The 19,818-nt window shown below is 39.4% G+C and overlaps 2 protein-coding genes across 2 annotated transcripts in view; one reads left to right on the forward strand and one right to left on the reverse strand.

Moving 5' to 3' along the window:
• Positions 1–9,020, reverse strand: part of arhgef49 (Rho guanine nucleotide exchange factor 49) — a 48,574-nt gene extending 39,554 nt beyond the window's left edge. The window contains exon 1 of the mRNA XM_029459437.1: positions 8,751–9,020. The gene's annotated coding sequence lies outside the window, so the exon portion shown is untranslated. The remainder of the gene's footprint in view (positions 1–8,750) is intronic.
• Positions 9,021–13,984: 4,964 nt separating this feature from the next.
• Positions 13,985–18,639, forward strand: eaf2 (ELL associated factor 2). Its single transcript, XM_029458339.1, has 6 exons — positions 13,985–14,188; positions 14,625–14,719; positions 14,887–15,023; positions 15,326–15,504; positions 15,698–15,958; positions 17,309–18,639. The coding sequence occupies exons 1-6, from the start codon at positions 14,086–14,088 to the stop codon at positions 17,350–17,352; spliced, it is 819 nt and encodes a 272-aa protein (XP_029314199.1). The 5' UTR covers positions 13,985–14,085; the 3' UTR covers positions 17,353–18,639.
• The last annotated feature ends 1,179 nt before the right edge of the window (positions 18,640–19,818 follow it).

The raw sequence follows: 19,818 nt of genomic DNA on the forward strand, positions 1-19,818 counted from the left end.
GAACTCAACTTTCATTTACATTTCAGATAGTCACTGACGAGTTTGTGAATAAACAGGTGAGCGTACGGTGCATGATGTGTGTGCACATGCCTCCTCCTCAGCCCTTTAATGGCCGATGTAAAGCCCCGTGTGCAGAGAGGAGGCGTAATCAGCATGTCTGCAGCTGCACAGTACACTGAATGAACCCTCCTAATGGGAAGCCCTGAAATCCAATTTCCTTGTCAATCTATCCGGCTGCACAGTGTACCATGCAGTCCCTCTCGAAGCTGCTTGTACATGTATCTACATGCCTCTCTCCTCAGCCTGCGCTGATTGCTCTCCTCCAGATGACTCCACAGATCTGGTTAGTGTGACTAATGTACTGCAGGATTATGCTGCTCAGCGCTGCCACGTGGGAAACCATCGTACCAGAGGCTTAAAATGATCGTATTTTGAGGAAAAGTATCGCACGGGAGTTACATCCACGAGAATAAATGAGTATTTTTGCAAAACGCAACTTTTTGGACACACCCACAAGTCTCGTGTTTAGTCATCTCTAACTCGAGCTCTCTTCAGATGAGCAGCAGGAGAGAGAACAACACTCGTGCATCGCTTACACCAATGATGATTGACTGAGAAGCAGTCACGTGAGAAGAGATACGTTAACACAGACCTCGGATTCATCTGGAAATTAATTCAAATGAGAAAAGGCTAATTACAAGCATCACAAAATTGTCAAATAAACGTACATTATAGCACTTTGGGCCTCGTTAATCGTACATCGTGGTGCAATATTATCATATGAATGTGTAATGGAATAATGGAACATCTGATGCTGCTGGTGGCTACGATCACCTTCATCATAATTTCCACCACAAACAAACACCAAACTGACTCACCGACTGAGATATCACCACAGGGGAACCTTTAAAAAGGTGCTCTACCACTGTATCTGTTAGTGACACATAACAGGGCCAAGAGGTACCAGCATGCATCTGAATAAGCATGAGCCAACCTTTATATTGCCAAGTAAATCTACTGCTCTGCAGAAACACGACTGGGCTTCATTCATGGACGCTTCTCTTAATGTTCAGCCCGAATTAATCGCCTCAGTAGATACAGTAAACACAGGGCTGTTGACACATCGATGCCTCTGTGCAACATCTCTGCAGATGGTGCGCCGGACTGAATGTACCGGCTGGCTCACGTTTAATCAAGGCATGATTAACCTCTCAAACGCAGAGATCAATGTTATTCCGCTTTTCCCTTAAGCCCATAAAGACTGCGCTGCGTGGGAGGTGGAAATAGAAACACATTAGCCATCAGAATTAAACCAACCTTCATAGTAATAGTAGGAAGCTTGGGCGTACTTTGGAAACAGCAGCATTTACACATGAATAGAGGGGGGCCGGCTGATGGGTATTATAATACAGAAGGACTCAGGAGGCAATAATTCTGCAGGAGGATGAGGTCCATGTCTGCATCAGAGCTGAAGAGCGGAACACTGTGCAATGATGAGGACATCAGGGTCCAAGGAAAGAGCTGGAAGCCAGGAAGGTTGCTGCACTTTGAATTACGTCACATGGAAAAGCCATTAGAGGAGACCTCGGGCTACAATACAAAAGGAGCTTCTGATGTTAAACATGGACAGACATCAGTGGAGACACTGCAGGAGAAGCTGCTGCATGTGGAAGGTTCAAGATGTTGTAATAGTGTCGATTCCACCGATTCTAGTGAATTCTAACATGTTTGTTGTTGTGCAAAAAGATGTTCGATTGTATAGAAGTCTATGAGAAAACGAGCCAACCTTTCACTTGATTTATTACCTCAGTAACATTTTCCTGATGAGTTCATGTCTCAATCTGTAGTTTCAAGTCTTCTTCAACATCATGTTCATTTAGTAACTTATGGAAACATTTAGAGTAAAATAGAGGATAAAGCAGGCTGTGCTTTAGGGCGGGGCTACCTTGTGATTGACAGGTCGGTAACATTCAGCTCCACCCTCTCGGGCAGACCAGTACAAAATCCATATTTTACCAACTAAATCGCTAAAGGCAAAGCAGACACAGTGTGGAGTCAGCTCGGGGTCTTCAGCCTCTCCAAGCAGACAGCTTCCTTTGGGACGCTGCTGATCAACCAACCAACCTCTTTACTCAACACGCCGATTCAGCAGCTTTCAGGATAATCCGTCTTACTGGTAACAAAAAATAAAAGTGCTCCGATTCTTAATAGTCCATCGGAGGGTTGTGGACATAAATACATGTACACACACACAAACACGCGAGCAGAAGCCGTCAAGCTGTCAGGTAGAGCAGCGCAGAGGCTTTCAGTCTCATTAACATTCTGCATCTGGCTGCACATCACACACACACACACACACACACACACACTCACACACACACACACACTCACACACACACACACACACACACATGGAGCAATCTCCTCTGAGAGAAATATGTTTGGCCGGTAAAAGATGGAAACTCTGAGAGAACAATAGCACATTTTCCGTGTTTATTTCTGGTTCTTTTAAGAAGAATGCTCTCGGGCAAAAACCCACTCAGTCAGAATTCCATTTTCTGTTATTGTTTTGTGGAACAGGCTCTCATGGTTCATGACTTCAGGGCGAGCCAAGGGTCAGGATGGTGGTGAGCAATTGTTGTTGTTGCCGGAGGAGATTAAGAAAAGGCTACAGTCTGGATCGGTTGTGTGCGTCAGGTGTCAGCTGTGGTTTCATAGAGATCTCACGATCAGGTGATAACATGACGTTGTGTGAGATGTAGAGGCGGAGAAAACTGTGTGAGCCACGTGGTTGGTTATAACAGCGGCGGCAACAAACATCCCACTTTTAAACGCTAAAGGGACGTGTGAAGTTTGAAGTCGTCTATGTAATGGAGAAACAGTTTAGATATACAGATGCAGTCTGTTTTTGACCAATCAAAAAGCAGTTTCACTCGTTGATTTGCAACATTTTACTAAATTGTCTGATGCAAACAGAAATATGCATCATGTAAGTACGTATGAAGCGTGCAGCAGAATCTCATTTCTGTTGTTTTTACGGTACCCTGGTGTGAAATCTAACCCTAACCCTCTCTGGCTTCCCACCACGTGTTCATCCTCTGAACCCTTGTTTCTACAGTTAGGGTTAACGTGGGGGTTAACGAGGCACAGAATGGAAGCGAGATAAATGTAAGTTTGTTAAATAAGAGCGTGTAGCGTGGAGAAAGAAGGGGGGGGGGGGAAGAGGTGCCAAAAAAGGCTACAAATGGTTATTAGTGCAGGAGAGTAAAAGGGTTGTGGAGCGAGAGCGAGCACAGCTGGAGCCTTGTCTGCAGCTTCCCTCACGGTTACACCAGATGACGAGTGGAGGTCACGCATTGAGGGAGCTTTTACTCTGCCACAGGCCATCAGCGAGGTTGGGCTTTTAAAAATAAATGACTGCACGGACAGGAAACTGCTGCTGCTGAGGGAACTTCAAAGTAACCACCTTCCCTCTTACCAGAAGCCTGCCTTACAGTCTCGTAACACACAGCGACGCAAAGTGTGAGGGTGCAGCATAAACACGTCGGGGCAAATTAGAAAACATCTTAACAGAGATGCAGATTCTGCTGAATTGATTAAACACTGTACTTCAAACCTGCCGTTTTATTTATCACTCGCTGATTACGAGCCACGATTGCAGATTTTCTACTTCTTTGTGCTAATACTCCTAAAAGGGATCATGCACGCTAATCCAGATAATGATATTATGGGATGAAAGCCACATTAGAGGAGGTTACACCTCTCGGGGAGCACATTAGAAATGAATGCTAAAACACTAAAAGCTGTGATTTTTTATAATATTAAGTATTTGTACCCTGTTGTATTGTATTGTATTGTACTCACGGAAAATGTGAATGAATCACGTGTTCATTTCATATAATGTGATATCAAACCAAAGCATGTAAAATGTCTAATTGCACAGGCACACAAACAAATACAATAAGTTCTTAACATTAAGATCATAGGCTACAAACATGCTGAGAAACCTGCTTGAAACTCACAAAGCTGTCACATAAATGTGGAGTAAAAGGTGGAATAAGAATAAAGTAGCAGAAAATAGGAATATTTAAGTAAAGTGCCTCGACATTGTACTAAAGGACAGTACTTGGTACTTAGTTACATTCCACCACTGGTTGATAGAACTACTATAATTTGATTATGAAATCTGGAGCAGACACAGACTGAAGCTCATAAATATCTGCTTTCTGTCTGCACATCAAGTCGCTGTGAGAAACTCTTGTGGAGGAGTCTGACACTCAACGTCCTTCAAAGCAGTGTGTGCGTGTGTGTGTGTGTGTGTGTGTGTGTGTGTGCGTGTGTTTGTGCGTGTGTGTGTGTGTGTGTGTGTGTGCGTGTGTTTATTTGAAGAGATCTCTCAGCCAGCCTTGTCCGTCTGACAGAGCATGGATGCTAAACTCTCATATTAGCATTTTATCAAGTGACCTTCCTTCTCTCCAGTCTACCTCTCTCTCCCCCCCCCCTGCCTTCACTTACCCCTCAGTGAAGACACAATAAGCAGCTCTGTATGATCAAAACCACACTGCATCACTCTGAACAATATCTGCGTCTCCCAAAGCGTGCAGATCTTGAGGTTGTGTGTAGATGCAGCTTCAGCAGCAGCAGCTCATTGTTGCCACAGCTGCCTGACTCTTAATTACTCCACCAGTAATTAGTGGGTGTCCATGATTGGGACAGCGACTCCAGACCTCCACCCTCACTGCCTTTTGTAGAGTGTTTGTTTGTAAAAGGGGGAGGACGGGTCACACACACACACACACACACACACACACCCACACACACACCGTCAGTCACACTGCCTTCATGTGGATGTGCATGCAGCGGATGTTCTAACAGGACACAAGGGGATGTGTTGCAGATGATCCTGCAGGCAGGACACCAGAACAAAGGAGCTTCTCAGGGGACATAAGGGGTTCGATGCCGATTTGCCGACTCAAACGCACTCCCATGATCATCGTTATGTCGCTTACTTCACTGTTATGCACTAGCATAATAGCAGAAATATGATTCTGCAAATGAGTTGCTGTAAACAACCTCAGCATGAAGGAAGTCTCTCTCAGCGAGGGCATCATTCTATCAGGACACATTTTTGAAATTGAAGTGTAATCACCGTGGTCTTGAATCAAGGTGACATTCCTCTCATCACGATCGAGAAGGCTGAGTGCCTTTTGACTGGGCACGGGGGCACTGTGTCATTGATGATGTGATGCTAGTTGTTATAAGATTTAAGACAAAAGATGTTTGTATTTGAGAGCATTTTCAGTTTCTGGTGTTTTTGTAGGAAGAAAAAACTTTAGCGAAACCAAATCTCATGAGTTCATCGGCGTTAACGTGGAAGGTTTTATCACAGAGCCCTGATCTGTATCGTGTGTGAACAAACAGCTCATAACATACAATATAAGCGTGGCCCTTTAACGACCACAGGAATGAACGCTTACTTAAGATTTAACCAATTGGAAGTCAATGGACTAAAAACAAGCACCCGAGCGTAGCCAATAAGTTAATGAAAGATAAGTATACTCGCTCCAACACAGACCAGTACATTACAACGCGTGTGTGCACATTAGCATTAGGAGGGCCCCAGGCAGGGCCCCGAGAGTACCTGCCACGCATCTCTACCTGATCGGCCCGCCTCGTTAAATCTAGTGTTATTGACTCCTCCTCCTTTACAGTAGGTGGCCGTGTGTGTGTGTGTGTGTGTGTGTGTGTGTAGCTAGCAGGAAGCTGTAAGAGTCTGCACGTCCACTGCTTGATCTTTTTCTATCACATAACCTCACTGATTAAGTCCATGTCCGTCACGTGCAGGAGACATTTATTTTTCTCAACTGTGCAATTATATTTTCCTGTTTAATGGTTTAAATGCTATTTAAAATAAAAAAAACTCTCCACATTGCCAAGAATATAATTAAACATAATTCTAGTGATAAAGATACTGAACCTAAATTGTATTTAATTCCAATGTTTGTTTTAGTTTTATTTAATTAAAAAGTATTTAAATGATAATGTGTTGCAGCCTCATTGACAGTTAAGTTTAAATGTTGTTTACATCAGCAGTTACAGCTTGTGATGCTCCACTTACACATTACCAGTGTTTCCCTTTAATTAACTACACAATCAATGTGTTTATGATGAAGTCATTAACCAGATATTGTTTACAGCAGCACAAAGCTCTTCACAGATCTTAATGTTGCTCTTAAAGTGCACCATAATTGATGCATTTAACTTTAAACTCACATTTAGAAATGGATTTATGAACAGCTGATGCTACCCGATTGTTAAAACCTGCAACATTCCCAGAAACAGAACACATGACCTCGATGGCAGCTCCGGCTCTGTGAGCAACATCCTTGATAATAGTATTAAAAATGTTTTTTCCACGAACGCATGAATTCCAACGCACTGATGTCTTCATTTAAAATGACACCAGAAAAGGCCTTGGAGAAATTCCTCCACACGAGGTTGAGATGAAGATGAAGAAGACAATTAGCAAAACTAGCAAAAACTAAAATCAAGGTCAAGAATGACATTCTTCTTAATGAGCCAATCATTTCTGCTTAAAACAATGCATGGCAAACATTACGCAAGCTAAGCATGCACATGTTTCCAGGTGCACTAGCACACGCCTTAGTGAGAGCACCCACGACAAATCAAGTGGTTTTCCCGGTCACGTGCGCCTCATGTCGGGAGAGAGAAACACTCCAACTAAGTCCGTTTTCATCAAGTATTCATGTGCAGCGAGCCCGAGGTTCATTATACAGTATTTTTCCATTCCTGGAAAACGAGGAGACTTCTGCTACTGCAAAGAACACAATTTTACCGTATTCATTAACATTATCTGATTGCTGTCTGGAAGTCGGCCAGCACTCCCATCAGCCCGAGAGGCATTTCCAGTCACGGCTTGGATGCACCTGCCTGCTGCTGCTCAGGCATCCCCACAAACATGTTGTACTAAAGGACCCCCCCCCCCCAGGGATAAAAGGAATTACAGTGCCTTGCTATTGCATTTACTAAATGGCATCACATATAGAAAACATAAAGATAAATACAGTCATTATTTCTATTTCTGCAGGGTTTTACTCTCTCCCATCCTGACAATGTTCAGGCAGTCAAAACAGTTCCCGGAGGGGAGGGGGGGTCGACCTGGCAGCTGTTTCCCTCCTTTGATTCAGGTAATGACGTTAAGTTATTTAGTGTGGGAGTCTGAGCTTCTCACAACTGAGACTGAACCAACCAGACTGGTCAGATTAGTCTTAGTCAATTATTTGATTAGTTGATCAAAAGAGATTTAATCAAGAGTGATTTGGATAATTAAATAATCATTCATTCATAAAGACCGAAATATCAAACATTTGTTAGTCAACGTTTCTAAAAATAACCCCAAGTTCCATTTAGTAGCGGTTGTGCAGCTTTCAGTCACACCACACGATCTTCCTCAGGAGACGGAGTTCTGTAAATGTTCACATCTCTGTTTGTTGATCCCGTCAACAACTTGTTGTCCAGTAGAAATTGGGATTATTAGTCGAACTTCTAAACAGCGGTTGAATATATCTCACAGTAAGGTTGTCATATTAAAATATCATCTTCTATAAGTAACATATTTCAATATTTCTGAGGTTATAGGATTGTTTGAGATGTGAAGACATCACATAAGGTTCCCTTAAATTGTAATGAGCATCTTTGTCTTTATATTAAACATATATACATATATATATATATATACACACATATATATATACACACATATACATATATATATATATATATATATATATATATATAATATATATATATATATATATATATATATATATATATATATATACATATATATATATATATATACATATATATATATATATATATACATACATATATACATATATATAGAGAGAGAGATAGACAGACAGAGAGCCCACATAGAGAAAGAGAGAGAGAGGAGAGACAGAGAGAGAGAGAGATGAGACAGAGGAGAAAGAGAGACACAGAGAACAGAGAGAGAGATAGGAGACTGAGAGACAGAGAGAGAGAGATGAGACAGAGAGTACAGAGAGACAGAGAAGAGACAGAGAGAGAGAGACAGGAGAGAGACAGAGAGAGAGAGACAGAGAGAGAGAGAGACAGGAGGACAGACAGAGAGAGGAGAGACATATTATATATAAATTATATATATATAATAGATACATATTACAGAGATATTATAAATATATACCCCCAAATAGATATATACAAATATATATATATACACATATATATATTATATATATATATATTATATATATATATATATATATATATATTACAATACTATATATACACATATATATAATACATATATATATATATATATATATATACACAATATATATATATTAGTATAATATATTATATATATATATATATATATACACACACTATATATATTATATTATATATATAATATTATATATTATATATATATATATTATACTTATATATATATATGTGTATATATATATATAATATATAATACTGAGCTACTATACATGCAGCCTGGGAATAAAGACTGCTTCTGTGTAAAACCACAGCTGAGGAACACAAACATACCTGAAGGAATACAGCAGGTGAATTACAAGATTGATTGTTAAAGCAAAAAAAAAAAAAAAACCTGTCTCCATTAAACTGTCTTTAGATTTAATATAACAACATATAATTAGTCTCATCCGGATACTTACTCAGAGTTACTTTCAGGCTTTCACCTCCATCCCCTCAGAGAGAAGAGGGCTCGGTGTGGATCCACGTTCAGGCAGCAGGTTGAAGGCTCGCTGCTCCTCACATTAAAGGACCTGATGAGAGGTGCAGACCGGGGTCCGTGCAGACCGGACGGTAACGGCACCGACATAAAATCACTCACAGCTTGATGGTTAATTTATTATCTGTCCTTCCCTCGTGCTGGTTTGAAGGATTTCAACGGAGGATCCCAGATACACGACCTTTTTCCTTTTGCGGGGTTCTCCTTGGGAACAGTGCTGCGTTCAGGTGCTGCTCGTAATATCAACACTTCCACTTTCACGTTTGGAATATGTCTTCTTTCTTATCTTTACGGTCTGATAATGTCGTGTAATAAGTGTTGTTGGTTTATATTTTTCATTCAGTGTTTGTTACTTTTTGTTTGGCAAAGCAACAACAAAACAAGAAATACAAACTGCACAAAAAACAAGAGGTGACCCACAAACGAAAAATGAATTATGTAATGAGGTTATGTTTGGCTCTGATAATGCCAATCTAATATATGTGGCCACTTTATTTAAAGAATAAAATGACTCACTTTGGACTGCCCCTGTGGGCCTATAAAGAGGAGACATGACCTAGTTGATGTTATAAAAGCGAAATGCATTGTAAAAAACATAATTATTTTAAGAATAACAAAAAAAGTATTACAATCTGCAATCATCCTAAACTTTACATACAATTTACATTTTATTTTCTGCAGTATTTACCATTGCTTCTGAGGATTATTCACAGTAATATACAGTAAGGCACACAGCTCAGGGCCCCAGAACATAACCAGTAAAGTTTAAATAAATTTGCAGCATAGTATTATTTTATTCAGAAGCATGGATGGATTACTGAATGCAGGCTATATGCACAATTTACAAATCGGACTATACTAATGTGTTGTTGTGACTGTGAGAGATCCATTATACATTTTTGACCCAACTACTCTTTGTTGATATGTGTCCATATTGTGATTTTTATATTTCCGACAGCAAGTGAAGGCAGCACTAACCATAGGACAATCGCTCTCGCTCTGCTTCTGATTGGCTGAGATGAAAAAGGCTGGCTGTGGCCACACTCAGCCATATCCCCCCCCCCCCCCCAGCCAGCCTCAGATCCTGGTGGTGTGTTCTCTCTCCATCATTCAGCATGAGTCCAGTCTGAGCCGGAAGAGTCTGCTGGATGCTCTTCTACACAAAGACAGAATGATAACTGAAAGTATAACCACATTTATATATATATATTATATATATGTATGTATATATATATATATATATATATATATATATATATATATATATATATATATATATATATATATATATATATATATATATATACATGTACATACATTTATATACAAAATATTAGTTTTACTGAGTAAAATCTTCTTCTTTAAACACCTCCTGCAGGCGAAGCTGTAAACTTGACACTTGATCAAAACTCAGATTAAATTCTCAAAAATGAGGACTTGATTTATTTGAGGCATGAAAATAAAATCTTGTTATCTGGTGAATCTCAGATCCATAACAGTAAAGAAGACTATAACTGAAATCATTCAGCTTGCAGAGACCGGACAGACTTTTAACCGACTTGTTCTTCCAAAGATTTGTGATTAAACTTGAACTTCAGGATTTAAACTTTGGTGTTAAAAGATTTAAGACTTGACTTGGACTAAATGTGTAATAATAAAAGAGCAGAATATCTTTATCACTTTACAATCACATTACTAAGAGCGATCAGACCAAGAAGGCAGCATCAATTAATTATTAGTCTTTATAAAACAAGTACCAGGACTTAAGGAAACATTGATCTCATAAATAGAAGAGATGATTTATGCCAGATTTAGCTATCAGCTCATTTCCATCTGCAGGCCCTGTGCAGGTTCACACATAACAATCAACAGACACTAACAACTTTCATTTACATGCATGACACAGTCTCTATCATTCTGACAACATACAATTCATTTCAATTATAAAACATGGCTTAAAAACATTGTAACGCAACAGAAGATTATTCCTCCCCAGACATGAGCTGGTGTCTGTTCAGACTGAGGATAGACTTTCTCTCTCCACTGCTGCGATCTTAACACCTGGGAACTCTCTGTTGTGGCTCAACCCTCGGTATTGTTAATTGTGGATAGTTGCTTGGAAACAGAAGCTCTTACCTCCCGCAGTCCAAGGGCAACCACCACAGAAACTGATACCGCCAGAGGACGGCCACTGTTTGCCTCCATCCATGGAAACAGACCCCTGCTGGTTTCTCTTCGCTAGAGACACGGAACAGGATTCCTTTCCATCAGGACCAACTCAGCACTGACATGTTTAAAATAGGATCTAATCACATGAAACAAGCCATTAAAGTCCATGTGTAATCAATGTTTTATTTATTATTATTATTATTATTAATAATAATAATAATAATAATAATAATCATAATCATAATCATAATAATAATAATAATAATAATAATAATAATAATAATAATAATAATAATAATAATAATTAATATAAATGTTATATTATTTTTTGGAAGTTAAAGTTTTCTTTGTTTTTATTTATTTATTTATTTTCCACCACAATTAATAATCAACAAGATAAAAAAATGTTTTTAATAATAATAATAATAATAATAATAATAATAATAATAATAATAATAATAATAATAATAATAATAAAACATGATAGTACAAATAATGATAATCTTAATGATAGTCATAAGGACAGCAATAAAAAACGAATAAGCCGGCCATCTTGGCGACAAACAGGCAGCTGAAAGACACTCAGGAGTAAACACATGCATGTAAGCAGAGAACAACAACAACAACAACAACAACAACAACAACAACCAAAGAGACAACAAAACGAGATGGCAGACAAAAATATCGACAAGCACTGGGGGTTTTTCGAGGGGGGGGATTTCCTTTCCCTTTCTCCTTCCTTTTTTAAGCTGTGTAAGCTGGAAAATGGTGTGTTGTAATATAAAGATGATAGTAGTGAAGTGGTGGCATTGAGCCCCCGGTAGATTGAGAACGAGGTCAGATACGAGACATTTTGATTATTATGTTTGGCACAGTGCAGCTCTACAGTGATATATGTTCTGAGAGGAGGTTCAGCCGTTGTTTTATGGAGAGAATGTGTCTGTACTTCCAATTGAGGGGAACAATTTTCCACAAATTAAGATGTGTTGCTTCCATCCATTCATCCATCGTCTACCGCTTATCCGGGGTCGGGTCGCGGGGGCAGCAGCTCCAGTAAGGAACCCCAATCTTCCCTTCTCCGGGCCACATCCTCCAGCTCTGACGAGGCGTTCCCAGTGAGGAGATATAATCTCTCCACCGAGTCCTGGGTCTTCCCCGGGGTCTCCTCCCAGCTGGACGTGCCTGGAACACCTCCCTATGGAGGCGCCCAGGTGGCTCCTCACTAGATGAACCACCTCAACTGGCTCCTTTCAACGTAGATGTGTTGCTTGTTATTGTTAAATCCGACAGCTGGCTGTGAAGGCACCATGGATGGAGATTGTGGAATATTACCTGCAAGAAACTCTGAAAGTTTAGTTAAGTTAAATTAATTTAACTTAATAACTCAAATACACATAAAAACATATGAAATAAACAATAACAAGTCTTTGATAATACGTTTTTTAATCATTTCAAGTAGTGACAAACTAAAGAAAACTTATACTTTAAACCTTTTCCCTTTTTAGATGAATTATTTTGTACAATTCTCATTAAATGTTTACACTAAAAAAGAAACAAACAAACAAAATAAAAGATATGTTTATTTTATATTGGTACAAATATTGGTATACACACTTCATACCTCAGCTTTATATTTGTAAATCATCTTAATTTTATATATTGTTTTAAATCTATTAAGTGTATAATACATTTGAATTTCCTTTCAAAGCTTTTCTATATTTCTGTCCCCTTCTGAGACCAGAGTTCATGTTCATTCTCTGAACTTTCTTGCAGCTGACGAACTTTACTCTGATTCCGAACCTATAAACATAGAGGTCAAAGGTGACGGAGCTGGCTAAATTTGAGCACCCTTTGGGTTATTTATTACTGCTCTGTGGCTCACTCCTATTTCAGAGGATCCCAATCATCTCCCAAACCACTTTTCTAACATACCTGACTACTCGACACACACTCCACCTCCTCACGTCGTGTACGTGGACAGAAACACCACATTGTGACTGGTGATAATAAACTTGTGTAATCTCGACATTCCTCTTGTCTTAGATGTTGATCCTTTAATGTTTGAAGGCAGCAGAGCATATGGCCTCAGTAAAGTGCAAAGAGGGCAGGATTTTAAGGCTTAGGGATCATTAACAGTTTAAAGAAAGGAAATCAGATTATTCTCACTGCCACAGGCCTCGTGGAGCTCAGAGCCCCTGCAGTCTGTGGAGCTTGAAACTGCAGTCAGTAAGTGTTTCTGCAGCAGTTCATTAGTCTCTCATGGCCAGACCTTCGGAGTTCGAGCTAGTCTAGCTAATTCAGTAATTAGGTTTACAGCTCAGCCCAGTGATGCTGCTAATTTTGTGTAAAATGTAGTTTGTCAAACCTGCAGGGCAAGTTTCTAATATTTGCTATAGGTACTGACATTCATTTTGAAATGATCTATATTATTTTATTTTATTTTAATTTATTTTTAAATCTCTTTATTGTAGAATTCAACACTTAGAAAATGAAATACAAATAGAAAACATTTATTCACGCAAAAAAAGAAGGAGAAAGAGATGGAAAAAATACAATAATATTAAAATAATAACGTAAGAGAAAAGGCAATAAAATCTAATATATTTAGGATGGTACATCCTCCAGAACTTGGCTTTATGGATGTGAAAATTCCCCTGTATAATTAATAAATTATTATTTATAATATTTTCATAGTAAATATTATATATTTGACTTACAGGCTAATTGAGTGAGGGGTTTGAGTGTCAAAATAATACTTTTTTCAGAATCCTAATGTGAACTGACATTCATAGATTAGATGTTTAGTTGTTTCTTATGAATTTTTAACAACGTTTACATGTGTTATTAAAAGCCATTTTTTTTGTTGGGGAAAGAAAAACATGACATTTGCATTGTAGCTGTCCCGTCATTACCAAATCGTGATTGACAGACATTTAACTAATCAGACAGGGGAATATTCCCCCTTGACCAATCATATAGATCAGGAGGCGGGACATAACGGTACCAATGAGGTGTTCAGGGCTCTGCCGTACATGGTTATCGGATAAAAAAAGGACAGAAGAAAGTTTACAGCTCATGAAACTCTCAGAATGAATGGGACAGCTTACTCCAACTTTGACAATCAAGAACATGTCTTGAAATTAGGAGAGACGTTTGAGAAACACCCTAAAAGTGGCTACCATACGGTGCGATGTAAGTAGGATTTTACTCGGAAACGTCTGTCTTTTACAGTAGCTAACAGTAGCATGCTAGTTAGCTTTGTAGCTAAAAAAGCCGAAGGCAGCTGTTTGACATGTAGCCAGATTGTAACCGCTTCGTCGTCAGCCGGTTTGTATCCACCTGCTGTTGGCACGTTTTAGTAAGTTGACAGCTCTGTATGCTCTTTGTCGTCTTAATAAGTTAGTTAAATCTCAACTACTACAAACCGTTGATGCTCCAGCTGTCAAAATGTAAGCTAATGTTAGCATCGCCTCAATCTGTATACTACCACCACCTGGTGGTAACGCTAGACTAATGCAGCACTGAGGGACCAAACGTCTTTGTTTGTATTCTGCAACTATAATTATGATATTGTTGTTAATATGGAGTATGTTACATGTGCATAAATGCTTATTTTATTCTTGTACAGATGACTTCAAGCCGGCTTCCATTGATACAGCATGCGAAGGGGAGCTGGAAGTGGGAAAAGGAGAGCAAGTCACTATTACTTTACCCAATTTAGAGGTCAGTGTGTGATGCTCCCAATCATTCATGAGGATTATTACACCCCATTTGTGTTCAGGGCCTTGGCTTCCATCGAGGACTTATTATTAACATTTTAAAAATGTAGTAATGTAATAAAAAAGTTTTTTAAACTCATGACCGCAGAATTTTTGTTTTTTTTCCTTTAGGGTTCCAGTGCTCCAGTAACAGTCTTCAAGGGCTCCAAGAGGCCGTACATGAAGGAGTGCATCCTCATCGTGAATCATGACACAGGAGAGTACAGACTGGAAAAGCTCAACAGCAATATAGCTGTGAAGAAGACCAGGTGGGTTGAAAAACTGGCTACAAATGTACCATATTTAAACGCATTGTACCGCCTGTGATATGTAGACATGTTTACATCTTTAAAATTAAGCGAGTTTAAAAGAAAGGTTTGTCTGAGGTAGAAAAGTCAACATAGCAGTAAAGAGGACGCAATAAAATGATGAATGAGAGTTACTTCACGTCACGTTCTTATGAAATGAGTTGGTGGTTCTCATTTCCAAAATTTCAGATTTCTTTTCGCCAACGTTTTGATAGAAACATTGTATCTGCCTTTGCTTTATATGTACACGTGTGCATTCCCAGGGCTGAGGGCAGCAGTAAGATCCAAACTCGCATGGAGCAACAGACCAGTCGCCTGAGCCAGCAGGTGAAGGGCAACGGCTGCAGCAGCAGCAGCTGCAGCAAGACCTCAGCCAGCTCCAAGAGTTCTCCTCCCAAAGAGAAGACATCCCCGGCATCTCCCATGGACGACATCGAGAGAGGTAACATGGTGTCCGGCGCAATGTCTTCAATTATGGTGACTTAGTATTGAATGTTGAAGGTTTGATCATATTTGCATCTGGATGAAATTGTTAGGCAGCTTAGGTCAGTGATTGTGTGCTTGGTTTTATTTAGCGTGCACTCTTTTATTTATATATCGCACATTTCTTTAACTTTGTTTGCTTCTGTTTGCAGAGTTGATGGCAGAGGCACGTGTGATGGACCAGCTGAGCAGCGGCGACAGCTCCTCGGACTCCAACAGCTCCTCGTCCTCCAGCAGTGGCGACAGCTCCAGCAACAGTGACTCAGAAGACGAAAGGACTTCTGCGCCACCCCCGGCCCCGGCCAACCACAGCATGCCTATCATCACCACGAGCACCAGTGCCAGCGCCAACACCAGCACCAATACCAGCAGTCGCAGCCAGGAGAGTGGAGGAGGACTCATGAACACACTCAGTGAGTACTCCATCTGAGTGTGTAAGGCGGCTTATCTTTACATTGAGGTTAATACCAGACCGTTGCTCCGAAGTTAAAGATGAGCCAGGAGTTTGACCGTGTCAGCAAAACTGTGAAAGCAGCAGGAACTCAGTTTCACTCTTTCTCAACCAGACGCTCATCTCGTCTCTCGCGCCAAACATTTTACTACGGTAACAGTAACAACAACATTCTGCGGCGTGGGAGACAGAAGTAACATATGCCATCTGCAAAGTATGCCAGGATAAAATTCCCAGTGGGGGAAGAGAGTTAAAGCACATTTAATACGACACTTGAAGACGCTTCACCCTGCAGCAGCATGGTGTGTTTGTTAAGCTGAGAGTGAAAAAAGGCCAATAATAATCTTCTTACTTTCAAAGCTGTTGATGTTTTCAAATGAAGTCTGTTCAGACAGGAAGGTGCCTCCTTTTGTGTGTTTGCTGCAGGTGGATGTTGTTTTTAAAAGGCTCAACGGCAACAAGAATAGATTAAAGCAGAATATTTCATTAGATGTTATAATTTCTAAAATTATCTGTTTTCAATCAATGTTGACTTTTGGAGACAATTCCAGAGACGAGGACTGAACGCCGTGTCGTTAAACAAACCAAACTGAAGAAATAGCACAAAGAACACCGGAGTATGATTGTGTTTATCAGAGGCCGCATGTATCAGAGGCCGCATGTATCAGAGGCCGCATGTATCAGAGGCCGCATGTACCACATGTATCAGAGGCCACATGTACCACATGTATCAGAGGCCGCATGTATCAGAGGCCACATGTACCACATGTATCAGAGGCCGCATGTATCAGAGGCCGCATGTATCAGAGGCCACATGTACCACATGTATCAGAGGCCACATGTATCAGAGGCCACATGTATCAGAGGCCGCATGTACCACATGTATCAGAGGCCACATGTATCAGAGGCCACATGTACCACATGTATCAGAGGCCGCATGTATCAGAGGCCGCATGTATCAGAGGCCGCATGTATCAGAGGCCGCATGTATCAGAGGCCACATGTGCCCCATGTATCAGAGGCCACATGTGCCCCATGTATCAGAGGCCACATGTACCACATGTATCAGAGGCCACATGTACCACATGTATCAGAGGCCACATGTACCACATGTATCAGAGGCCACATGTACCACATGTATCAGAGGCCACATGTATCAGAGGCCACATGTATCAGAGGCCACATGTATCAGAGGCCACATGTATCAGAGGCCACATGTATCAGAGGCCACATGTATCAGAGGCCACATGTATCAGAGGCCACATGTATCGAAGCATCTAAAACTCATTGTTTATTTTGCCTTTTGTTGCAGAGAGTGACCTCCAGCTGAGTGAGTCAGGCAGTGAAAGTGACTGAACGTGAGGACGCGTGTGGACATCAGGAGGAGATTCAGTGAGGAGTGAAGGACAGACCTACGTCAGTGTCTTGCTTCCTTTTTAATGTGGGACTCTCTTCTCTACATATCCACATTTCTGCTAGCAAATATCATTTGTTGCTTCTCCGCCACATTTATTGCTTCATGATCTTTATTTTTTTGTGCGAAAACTGTATGTTTAAAAAGAAAGATGCCTTATTACAGAGTGACGTGGTTGGTGTAAGAGAAGCGGTAGATTCTAACAGACTATCTGCAATGTCTCATCTCACTGGATGCACATCTGTGGTTAAACTGAGCAAGCATATCAGAGGCAGAATGACATGAGGTGTTCATGTAGTGTAGAGCTCTTCTGCCCACCAATCAGTCGTCTTAAACCACCAGTAAGTTTCAGCTTTAGCAATATTAGGAACTTTAGTTGTGCCTTAGGTCAGATGTTAATATCTTCAGTTCAGCTGCTTTAGTTTCTGGAGACATTAAGAAGCCACACAGGCGCTCAGAGAACATAGACCTCCGCAAAGGCAAAAATGTAAAATTAGGCCAGTAGTTATTCTTTTGGGATGAGCCACACTGATACGAGTGTTCTACTTTTGTCTTAGAGTTATTGTGAAGTTAGCTGTAGAGCCTTTTGCTTTGGATTACTCAAACCCAGCTGCAGGACAACATATTTTCATTTAGAGCTGCAAAACTTTGGCATTGATGTTTTATCTCCTTGGAAAGCTTTGCAAAATTGTAATTTCTTATCTACACAAACAAGTCACAGATCAACATGATCAACTGAAGGAGAGAAGAAGTACTCTCCTTTCAGCTCTGCTTTGGTCTTCACCAACCCCTGAGGAATGCATCTGGCTCGTTCGTTGCTCCACCAGCTGGTTGCTAACTGTCTGCTGTCTCTCTGGTGAAGTTTACAGGTTTATCAAAGTGTTTAGCAGATAACAGCTGTGACTGCAGACTGGGTTAAAATTAAAACGACGAGCTGAAAGATTCTAAAATGCTCTGCAGAGCTTCAGAGCAAAGGCAGGTGATAATGGTTATTGCAGCTTTAAGAATTAAGTTGTTTGTTGTGATATTTCAGTATATAAGTGCGTCTGATTTCTGGCAAAGTGGTGTGCTAGTGCTCAGTTGACTCGGTGAGGGGCATGCTTTGTAGCTTTAAACCTGCAATACTTGAATCTAATTATTTATATTTCAAAATATACTCAACCATCGGTGAATTGCTTAATATATTTGATATAATTAATATATATATAATTTTATATATATATTAATTAAATATATATATATATTAATAAATATATATATATATTAATTAATATATATATTTAATTAATTTAATATATATATTTATTAATATATATATATATTTAATTAATATATATATTTAATTAATATATATTTAATTAATTAAATGTATATATATATTTAATTAATTATATATTAATTAATATATATTTAATTAATTATATATTAATTAATATATATATATTTAATTAATTAAGTATATTTAATTAATTAATTGATTGATTGATTAATAGCCAAGCAATTGGAAGTGCAAGTCAGTATGACCTGTATTGTGTAAAACAAGCCAGATGCTTTGATACTGCACCTCAATGTGAGTCTAAAAGAACTTTAATGTGCCTTTTGTTATTTGCCTCGGCCACTTATAACTTAGGCCTTCCTGTTTTGTCACAAGCCCCACATCACTGCTGCGCTGTCTCAGCGTACAGGAAGTAGCTGTTTATGTCTCAGCCTTTATTTGGCATCTCAGCTGACTGATGCAGAGAGACGACGGGAGATGTCTTAAGTCAATATGTTTTAGCCTTAAGGAGAACGGTGGCCTCAGAGCATCATTTGTAAACTATTTGAGAGTCATTTCTTTGGAGAAAAATAAAGATTTTAATAGTTTCTTTTTGTGCTTTTGTTATTACTTTATTAATATATACTTGTGCCATCATGTGTGGGATTGTTGTGATTACTTACCATCTCATCATCCACTCAAGTCTGTCATGGGGACCCTGAGGTCTCAGGATGCAGCAGGAAGTCTTACGTTACGTTTAAGATACTTGGAAAAACATAAATGATTAAAATAACCTCCATAGAAAAAGTCCCTTTGGTTGATCAGACAAAACATTTTGACATTTGTTTACAAGTCACAAGACACAACGGTTGTAAGGTGTATCTAATATTTGGTCATCTCCCATGTAAGCTAATACCCACATGTAATGTGGTATTAATACACACACACCGCTCTGCTGCAAGATTACTCCCTGTACGCAATAACACTATGAATTATAACACTTTCCTGATCCCAGGAGGGAAAATTATTATTATTATTAAAGCAACACAAATGCAAACCAGAGAAAACATTTAATGAGATGCATAATAAATATAACTGTAATTAAACACATTTAAATGTGAAATATTTGTAATTTCCCTTTTATTTTGTCCAT

Source organism: Cottoperca gobio, chromosome 21 (genome assembly GCF_900634415.1).
Source record: "Cottoperca gobio chromosome 21, fCotGob3.1, whole genome shotgun sequence".
Taxonomy (NCBI): Eukaryota; Metazoa; Chordata; class Actinopteri; order Perciformes; family Bovichtidae; genus Cottoperca; species Cottoperca gobio.

Bases quoted from the DNA above. Each gene is read 5' to 3' on its own strand.
- eaf2 (XM_029458339.1), top strand. From the start codon at position 14,086: ATGAATGGGACAGCTTACTCCAACTTTGACAATCAAGAACATGTCTTG. The intron at 14,720-14,886 runs GTCAGTGTGTGA...TTTTTCCTTTAG, and splicing joins TTACTTTACCCAATTTAGAG to GGTTCCAGTGCTCCAGTAAC. The intron at 15,024-15,325 runs GTGGGTTGAAAA...GTGCATTCCCAG, and splicing joins ATAGCTGTGAAGAAGACCAG to GGCTGAGGGCAGCAGTAAGA.